This window comes from Aulostomus chinensis, chromosome 24 (assembly GCF_037954235.1).
Source record: "Aulostomus chinensis isolate RoL2024-O1b breed Wild chromosome 24, RoL_Achi_v1.0, whole genome shotgun sequence".
NCBI classification, from domain to species: domain Eukaryota; kingdom Metazoa; phylum Chordata; class Actinopteri; order Syngnathiformes; family Aulostomidae; genus Aulostomus; species Aulostomus chinensis.
In genome coordinates, this window is record NC_141343.1 from 8,222,315 (window position 1) to 8,232,544 (window position 10,230).

Sequence of the window (10,230 nt, forward strand, 5' to 3'; positions counted from 1 at the left end):
CCCTCTCCTGACGTTCCCTTTGACAATTACTTAAGTCACACGATTGCTCGCCAGCTGGTGGTGGGAAGCAATCTGACAGGTTTATCACAACTTTGACAAAAGTAATTTACTCGTTTCAATCCTTTTGGCACTGCTGGCTGGAAATAAATCATCCAAATAATCCAAAATAAATAAATAAGTGGCGCACGCACGCACAAAAACACACTGGGATTTGACAACCCAGTGTCTTCCAACCCAGCAGCGTCATAAAAGCGCGTGTTTCCGCGGGGTGTCCATCATGTGTCTCGGGGTGGCGCTGTGGTCGGCCTTTTTTTTTTTTTTCCATAGCACAACTTGGACGTAACTTAAAAGGTTCACTTAAAAACTCACAGAAGGTCGACTCAGTTTGTCAGATACCAACTGGAGCCAACTGTTCCGCTAGAGTCAGTTTAGTTTTTAAAAAACTAGAACTGCTCCGATATCACTACAGTACACACACACAGAGTATTTACCAAAGTATAAATACTTGTGTCAAACAAACCAAAAACTTTGCTCGTCAAGAAAAAGTGGGAAGCTCTGAAATGTACTCTGTGTAAAAAGTACTTGGAAGGACTTTTGTTCTTCTGCAAATTCAACATATAAACTCATATAAATTTGAAAAAATATTCTGAGACCATTCTGAAAATAAATTGAAATATTTATTTTTATTTAAATATATAAATGAGTCGACTTTACAGAAAAAAAAACATACAAAAAAAAACAAAACAAAAAAAACAGGAAAGTAAAAATACCAGTTCCGCTTTCCCGCCAAGTGACAGGCTGTGACGTAAAAAGTAGTCCTTTAAATGATTGACCTGCTAATTGCTGCGCAAACACATAAACTGAATGATTTATAAAATACTGAAAGTCAAAGACCATTTAAAACAATTATTAAAACAATTGATTCATTCGTAATACGTGACTTTCTCCCTTCAGACTGACACTGAACTATTTGTCACATATTGGAACCTTTGACTGAACACACAAAGACGTGGTTATGTTTGCATGTTGGCAGCTTTTTATTGATTTATGGGAGGAGAATTCACCCAAAACGCAGAAACGCACACAAAAGCATGAAACCGGGAGGCTAAACTCCACATTAAACCGCGAACGTCCGGGATGGGGAAACCACGCCACACACTGCCTGTTGTGCTTGAAAGTCATTTTACAAGTAAAACGTCGAGTTAACTTTCCAAAAGTACTTTTTTTTTTAAACATAAACTCCAATTAGCTTCCTTTGTTATTGTTATTGAACATAAATATCGGGCACCCATTAATTGTCTCGGCTGCCGTCACCCTTTATTCTCAAAGCAGATGTATACCTCAGCACAGGAACTCGTCTGCATTCGAGTTTCCTGATTAAAGATTTAAACGCGCGGGCGTTTAAAAAGCCGCGCAACACTACGGCACTGTCGAACACGTACGCGCCACTTCATCAAGCCCAGTATTTCAGGGAGAGAGTACTCCGGCTTGTAGATCACGTTGCAGTTGCTGTCGCGCTTTGATGTAATATTGTGATATTTCATTTGATTATGCTAATTTGATTGCGCGAGGTCATCCATCCTGCTCTGCGTCTCTCGATATCCTTCAAAAGCATTTTGCTTTATTGGCTTGCTGGTCTCCTCGCCAGAATTCCAATGGTTGTTTGATGGTATTAATGCACCATTTGAATGCAGAACCAGAAGTTGAGGGGCGGGCGGGTGGGCGAGAGGTGGAGGGGAGAGAGGGAGAGGGAGAGGGAGAGGGAGAGAGAGCGAGAGAGAGCATTAAATCTGAAAGTCAAATGTCAGAGGAGTCAGCGGAAGAGAGGAATTCTCACTCAAATGTGCGCACACACACACACACACACACACACACAGCAACTGGAGTGGAATATCAAATTTTCAAATCTCTTTCAGGGATTTTGGCTCACATTTTTTTCTTTTCTTTTCTCCCACCACCAAATACCACCATACACTTGACAAAAACAGATTCTGCTAGGTTTCTTTCTGTTTGAGGGAAGGATATAAAAAAAAAAGCGAAAAAACAAAAAAATGGAGCAAAAGGAGAACAGATGTGCAACACAGCTGTGTTGAAACGGCAACAATTGCCCTTCTATTCCCCCTCGCTGACAGAGGCTCAAACGGAAAAACGCGCATTGGGCCTCATTCACGAGTTCTCTTTTAACCCCTCAATTTGCCTCTCAGGCTTTTTTCCCCCCTCTGTCTTTAAGTCTGAACTGAGGGCTAAGAAAAAAATGTCCTGAGTGTAATAATTCAATTTTAGTCATTTAACGAAGATTTATGGCCAGTTTTTTTTTTAAATTCGTACACCATCTTCACACAGTGAAGCGCGAGAACAGATCAAAACCAAGTACTTTTAACTTCTCTTTGTTTTGACTTTGATGAGAAAAACACTGACACCTGAAGGAATTGAAACGTGTCCGATGAGTCACTGCCTGGTGAAATCACTTCATTTCATCATTCACAGCCACTTAGTCATTCATTCGCTTTCAGCAGGAGGCTGTTAGTTCAATTCATCATGAAGCTACGCAAAAAACACAAGAGGAAGTTTTTAATGAATCACCACTTACTGTATAAAATACATTTCTACCAATGTTTGTTGTTTTGTCCCAACAGTGTCTCTCGGCAGAGCGTCAGAGGCGTGTACAGGATTACAGCGACACACACACACACACAAAAACCACAATCGCAAACTTTTATGAGAAATGCTTTTCAAATCCAGCAAAGCGTCGACAAAACTGCTAAATGCAAAGTCCGACAGAAAAATCAAAACGCAAGAGGACGAAAGGAGGCGGGGTTTTTGGCTGCGACGTGCCCCCCCCCCCCCTCCCATTTTACGCTCAAAACAAAATTGTAAGGTTGCCTAAAGAGCGAGTATTTGGAATATTTGGACACGACCATTTGAGCAACTGGAAAACTTGATGTGATGTCACTGATTGGGTTTCTGCTGGGCTAGCACCGACATGCTAACATGTGGTCGTAGCTTGAGTTGTATTGATTAGTTTCCTCTGCATCCAGATAACCAGATGAGCGGAACCGTTTTCCGTTTGGGTTTCAGCAGCGTTTGACTCCAGGTCAAACGACCCTGCGGCACTCACAAGTGTTTATTGCCTCAAATCGGCGCTGGTGTAAACACTGCAATCGAGAAGAGGTGGTCATCTGTGGCTCGCCTCTGATGCCATTGCATCTGTATTTTCTTTTTCTTTTTTTTTGCAAGGGATTGGCAAGATTTCTATTTTCAAGACAGGACCAACACCGGGTTCTTCAAGGACATCAGTAAACAACGAAATACAGAGGACAGCAGCACGAAAAGCAGCTCGTCCAGGTTCTGCTCAGGAATCTAGAGCTACGGAAGCGAACTGAGATTCCACATCCTGTCATTTCACTCTCTCAAAAGCTGCTGGAATACTTGCATCCGCGAGCGTACATGGGAATCATCACAATTAAAACCTCAAAGGCTCAATTAATACTGACCACTGTCATCCAGATTGATATTTAATCACTCGAGTTTTACACTTTTGCAGCAAACCGCGTAAATAAATCCCCCATTTTTTGCCGTTTTCATCCAGAACAAATTACTTTTTTTCGTACGTGACAGGAGAAGTGGTGGTGATTCGAGGCTTTAACACATTAAACAGTCCAGCAGCCTTAAAAGCAACAGCCACTTCCTCCTACAGCTCACAGCAGGAAGTCGAGAACACCTACTGAACACAAGGTACGCTGTGTTTCAGCGCTTGCAAACCTGGAGGATCTCTGAACAGCTCGGGGAGCAAAAATAAAGAAATAAATCGCTTGTCCATTTAACACGTGTAACTCCTGAACCACCACGTGGATGTTTTTTTTTTTTGGGGGGGGGGGGAGACTTTTAACTCCTATCTTACACGGGTGGTTTGGTTTGAACACAGGATAAAATTACCAGCATCGGTCCATTTCCAAGCATTTCTCCTTCAAAAAGCCATTTTATCTGCTCACACTGAGCTTAATTGGCATTCTAATAGCAGCCAAATGACACCGATAAATACTCAACAATCAGACAGCACAAGGAATCTTTGTCTCCCTTCTTTCTTTTTCCTAAAGTGGACGTTTTCTTCCTGAAACCCTCAATGAGCACAAAGATACCTGCACAGGAAACGCATACATAATGACACATTTAACCCTCCCAGCCTCACTCCTCCCATGAAATAAGCCTTTTAAATGCAAATACCCAGGAGGCAACTGGCTTCTTATCGCGCATTTCATTGTCTCCTTCGGGGTTGGGGGGGGGGGGTTAGAGTGCTGTTTTTGCTCTGCATCTGCATGTAAATGCGCGCTCGCTGCAACCTTAAGACTTGTGTACTGGAGACAAAGCGGGTTCGGGAGGGAAATGACGACAGCAGACGAGAGGGAGGCTATTAATACAAGCTCTTCCACGGGAGTCGGGAGAGGGAGGGAGCCGCTGGTTTACTTAGCTCGGATGAAAGAGGCGCAATTCATCCATCGATTATGTAACCGCAAAACATCAAACTTTAAAAAAAATTTAAAATAAGCAGAATTGCACAGAGGTTGCAGAAAAGTTGTTGTTTTTGTTGTAGTTATTGCCGTGAATTGAATTTCGAATGTCTTTAAAACAGGACTGCACAAATGTTCTTTTTCTAGGTTTAAGTTGTTTGAATTGAGAGAAGAAAAAAAAAGTAATTTGAGTGTGTTTTTCTTGAACATCAAACACTCACCGTACCCTCCCTTAATTCTATCATAATATGATGCACAGTAATCAAAACAGGACTTTTTCCACGCCAGATTTCTTTTTTCTTATTTTTTTTTCCAACAGGGGCAGCAAAGGTAAAGTGTTTTGTTCCCTTTAAGAACTTCAAACTGCTGGAAGATGCAGCAGCGATCTGTGCAGTACCACAACTACTTCAATTACAGACGCAGCATGGCAGCGAGTGTGTGTGTGTGTGAGTGTGTGTGTGATCCTCCGCCGTTGCGAAGCAAGTGTGTGTCTCTTAAGTGACATCATGATGAAGGGAAATGTGACTTACAAGCCGCTTCATGGTGATTCTCACTGTTACATGAGCAGCATTTCTTGCTCTCTCTCTCTCTCTCTCCCTCCCTCCCTCGTCTCCTCTGGGTTGTTCATGGATGTATTACGGTAGAGTAACACTGCCATCTAGTGACCAGACACTAAAACAACAGATTTCAATGAGAATCCCAGGGGACAGGCTGTAATTTGTTTAACGACACATTCCAGTGTGGAGCACTGACAGCATGATTTGGGGGGAACAGTAGGAATTCTATTATGAATGTACACTTCAACCCCAAACTCGGTCAGAAACGTCTCAATTCAATCCTCGAAACCACAAATGTCAAACACTTTTTGCGGCGCTGACGTTCTTCCCATCGCTTGCTTTCATCAGCGCCTTGATGGCCCTGGCCCTCATTTCCAGCTCCAGGAGCTCCAGCTGCTGAATGGACGGCTGACACACTGTGGCGGCGCGGCTGGTCGCTGGCTCCACAGGTGAGCTGACAGCTGCAGGTGCGCTCTGCCCAGTCGCTTCCTCGTTGCCTGAAGTGGAGGCGAGCGCTAAAATCTCACTAACGCTTTTGTCAATGTCACTTTGGATGTCCTTCTTCGCTTCCGCTGGCTGGGTTTCTGGCGGAGCCTCTCCGGTCGGGTTCACGGCGGGGTCAACGCCCTCCCCGCCGCTGTCTCTTGCTTTTACTGTCCCGTCGCCAGGTTTCACAGGCTGGTCCTCTTTTGGTCCCTCGATGTCGCTATCGTAAGTGTCTGCGTTGATGCTGAGAACATCGCTGTCCTCACTTGAGCCTTCTATGAACATGAAGACATTTTATTTTACAATGGTGTTTTTTTTTGTTTTTTTTTTCCCCCGCCGTTGGGGAACAGGTGAAGATGCAGAACGGGACGACAAAACCGAATAATGATAACAACAAAAAAATACACAACAAACAGGGCGCAAAGGACAGTGACAGATGATGATTAAACAAAATAATAGGCGAACGAGATTTTAAGACATTCTGTGTGTTACATAACAATTACCTTGCTTGGGGTCAACTGTTTTTGCAGACTCTTTGAGGCAGCATGTGGAGTCTACATTATTGTCTTGCCTTGAACGAGAAAAAACAAAACAAAACAAAATATAGAAAATTATGAGAAAGGAAGAGAACACCATGTGCTTGGGTCTAGAATTGCGCCTCGAGTGTGCTGGCAACTCACTGGCTCTCAGCGGTCCTTTCTGTGTTTTCTTTGCAATATCCAGACATCAGTTCTTGCCCTGGACAAAAACAAACAAGCGTTATTACTGGGGCCTCATTGGCAGCACCGAGATGTTCGAACGATCCAGATTATAGATAATAGATGGAGAGAGAGAGTCTTACCTGCCAGGATCTGTAAGATATTTTTCTCGGAGATCTGGTTCAGTTGCTCCCAGCAGAGATTTCGGATTTCCTCTAAACTACAGTCCTGTGTGTGATTAAAAAGTAACGATGGAAGGTATGTCTTTGACGACCAGGAACACACCAATTTACGGAGAAATATTTGCCATCATCCAACCAGACGTTCGTGCATTAGGGAGCTGAGATTCAGAGACCTGCTGTCCGCTAGTTAGCTTAGCACAATGAATGGTGGTGGATGGGAAGTGTTAGCATGTTTGTGACAAAAGCCATTAAAGACACTTATTGAATATAGCTGCCTGCTCGAACATCACGAGGGCTGTGCCAAGCAGTTGTGATGAAATGATTTCAAATTACACTGGCTGACCGCTAGTTAGCTTAGCACAATGAATGGTGGTGGATGGGAAGTGTTAGCATGTTTGTGACAAAAGCCATGAAAGACACTTACTGAATACAGCTGTCTGTATAAATATCACTGGGGTTGTGCCAGAACCAATGCTTTTAGGTCTCCAACTGCATTTCTGTCATCACATTTGCTTTTAAGAGCTGGCACAAGAGTGTAACAGTTAAACACCGTTTTTGGATACAAAACGCAACCTCTCTGCAGCATGACACAACAAATTGGAGACCAACAGTCGCGACAGACAACTCAACGAAAGACTACACAATGAGATGCAAAAGTAAAATGCAAATGAAATGACATTCGATGAGCTGCCACATATTTTGGTGAAAAGTAAGAAGACCAAAATATATATTTCATATATATGAAACGTGATGAGCTTTTCTCAAAGCTTTGAGAAAAGTGAAAATGTGGTCATTGTGAGGAAACAAAACAATGCTCTGAGGTGAAATTTCAGCACTTGTGAAATGAAGTTGGTTTTCAGACATCAATGAAGGACTTAGGTGTTGAAGACGTGCAACATACCACGCTGACAACCTGACTTATAGTATTCACTTAAATATATATATATATATATATATATATATATATATATATATATATATATATATATATATATATATATATATATATATATATATATATATATATATATATATATATATATCACCATGCATCATCGTCATCATCACCTTCAGTTCATCGGGCAGCATCTTCCGCAGCTTCCTCTCCCCCAGCACATGGAAACACTGCTCCAGCATCTCCCTTGTGTCCTTCACGTAGGCGGTGATGGGCTGGAAAGGCGTATTGAGGTCCAGACCGCCTTCCTCGATGTCACTACCAATCCTGTCCAGCTCCGGGTCGGCCAGCTCATCCTTGGATTCCTGCTGTGAGAAAGCAATGGCTTAGAGAGGCGCTTTTAAGGAACGGTGTATGACGCTAAATATTGCCATGTGATGAATCTCTACCAGATTTAGCTTTCTTGAGCGGATATGAACTCCAGCTAAAACTAAGCTAAACGAAAAGCGACAACAAATCCGCTGAAATCCAAAGTGATATCCAAACAGCTTTTTCGGTTCTTTAAATCTCACAAACTGATTCCCCGAAGCTTCTGACATGGCGAACGTGATCAAATCAGTACAAGCATGTCATAAACTGCTCTTCCTGTCCATGGTGCTCTGTTCTGCTTTTGAACTTCAGCCCGCTGAATTTTTTTTTTCTCCAGCAGAACCCATTTACTTCTGGCACTATACAGAAATCTTTTACATTGAAACAAAGCAATAAATTCCAGGAAACGTGACTGATATTGTGCTTCGTAATTTTCTTTTATGGTCTTTTGTAGTACTTTGATATCATCACATCATTCGCAAAATCAAGTATGCAAATGCAATTAGTGGCCAGTCTGCTTCGTAAGGTACAAATGAGCACAATAATAAACGACAGAAGGCAGGTGTGCAGCTGCCACCGGAAGTGCCGCTATTATCGGCCAATTAAGCGAGTTGCCGTTCAAAAAAAACAACTTTTGGCTACCAGAAACCTTGTTGTAATGTAACACGAACTTGGAAGCATTCCTGTGTTACAGGAACATCAACGTAAGCTAGATACAGCACAACAAATAAACTACAAGTACAGGAATACACGGCGAGCTAGCTTAACATTAGCTTGAATATCTCACCTCCACGTTCGTCTCGGTACTTCTCCGCTTGCTACCGCCATGCCGCTCTTCCGTCTGGGAGTGTTTCCGTTTCTTTTCAGTGCCGCTGGATTTCTTTTTGAGCATTTTACACCTGAAGAACAACTGAAAATCGCAATTCGCTCGTCTGTTGTGATTAAATGTCGCGGTGAAGCAGTGTCATTGGCGAGCGCCGGCGTCTTCTTCTGCTTTATTTTAGTTAAGCGACCAGCTGCTGCCCTCTACTGGCAAGGCTCTCCGGAGGAAGAACTCAATTGGAAAAAAAAAAAATCAATTCTGCTTCTTTTTCTTCATCCACAACTTAGGATCAAAAAGGTTCCTCTTCTCTCAGCATGATCTTCATCCGATTTAAATGCAGTATTTTTCCACATACAGTGGTAATTCTTCACACAAAAATTCAGTCGGTGACATTTTGTTGAGGACGTTCTGAGCGAGAGGAGAAAATAACTGGGAGATTCTCCCTCAGTGCGAGATAATTAGGATCTGTTTAAAACTCTGAACATGTGTGGTTGTTGAACAACTCTCACGACCAGAATACTCGGACAAAAAGACACAAATCTTCCAACTTTGTAATACGTGACACAAAACCAGTGCACATAAACCATCCCTGTTCTTTTCAGTCCAGTAGTTGGACAGTTCATTTTCCCAGATTCAAAAAACAAAATGTACAAACAGTGTTTATTTTAATTTGACTTCTTTTATTTGCAATTCAATGGACATGAGACATTTCATTAAGATCATCAATTTTCAGTGACAAAAAGTGGAAAATAAAACCATTTAGACACATGAAACCAGAGGTTACAACAAAGAAAATTAAGAACAAAAAACAAGACAGTTAAAACAGGAAAAAGTAGGCACATTAAAACAAAGGCTACATCACAAAAAAAACCCACACATTTTTAATTCTTATGTATATATTTGACACACACACACACCTGCAGACAAGAGTCAGGACCCCCTTCCCGACCCCGAAGGGCAGGGAAGCAACCCTTTCGTCCACTGGGGTGAAACCCAACGTACAGGCAGAGTCTGGGGGCTATCAGAAAGCCCACCCCGACCCGATGCAGCTCGGGCTGGGCACAGCCCCACCCCATGGGCAAGAGCATGGCCACCAGGAGCTCGCCCATGGGCCATTACCCCAGGGCGGGGCCCTGGTAACCCTCAGGGCCAGGTACTCAGTCTCTTGGTCCTCTTCCTGTGGGTCTTTTGAACCGTTCTTTGTCTGGCCCTTCACCTCAAACCAGTCTGCCTTGGGAGACCCTACCAGGGGCAAAATGCCCCCGACAACACAGCTCCTAGGGTCATGAGGGCACTCAAACTCCTCCACCACGATAAGGTGACGGTTCCAGGAGGAGTAGATATAAATCTATATATATAGATATATCTATATATATAGATATCTATATAGATATAGAACTACATCTGTATCTATATAGATAGACAAAAAAATTTACACACATTAAAATCTACAATCACAATTAAAAAAAAAAAAAAAACATTGTTAAAAACAGAGGTGAACACAATTTTCAAATAAGAGAAACAAAACCCCAACATAAAAAAAGCATGAAAAACAGGATGCGATTAATGAACAACAACAAAAATAAAATAAAATCGATAAAAGCTCCCACCAACCATCTCCCTCCACCGCTCTGAGATTTATTCAGATTGCTTTCAGGTGTCCAGTGTCACCTCTCTATATTCATCAGGTTTATATCTTTGAATACGTAGAT

General features: G+C 42.4%; 1 protein-coding gene across 3 annotated transcripts; it reads right to left on the reverse strand.

Moving 5' to 3' along the window:
* Positions 1 to 577: 577 nt before the first annotated feature.
* caap1 (caspase activity and apoptosis inhibitor 1) lies at positions 578 to 8,699 on the reverse strand. Of its 3 annotated transcripts, none has more exons than XM_086198109.1 (6): positions 7,776 to 8,189; positions 7,500 to 7,694; positions 6,393 to 6,477; positions 6,232 to 6,289; positions 6,055 to 6,122; positions 578 to 5,826 (listed from the first exon to the last, which is right to left on the reverse strand). In XM_086198109.1, the coding sequence occupies exons 1-6, from the start codon at positions 7,923 to 7,925 to the stop codon at positions 5,363 to 5,365; spliced, it is 1,020 nt and encodes a 339-aa protein (XP_086054235.1). In that variant the 5' UTR covers positions 7,926 to 8,189; the 3' UTR covers positions 578 to 5,362. The 3 variants fall into 3 exon arrangements, with proteins under 3 accessions (XP_086054235.1, XP_086054237.1, XP_086054236.1); XM_086198111.1 differs by lacking the exon at positions 7,776 to 8,189 and adding an exon at positions 8,483 to 8,699 and having other exon boundaries at positions 580 to 5,826; positions 7,500 to 7,691; XM_086198110.1 differs by lacking the exon at positions 7,776 to 8,189 and adding an exon at positions 8,483 to 8,698 and having other exon boundaries at positions 581 to 5,826.
* Between the last annotated feature and the right edge of the window lie 1,531 nt (positions 8,700 to 10,230).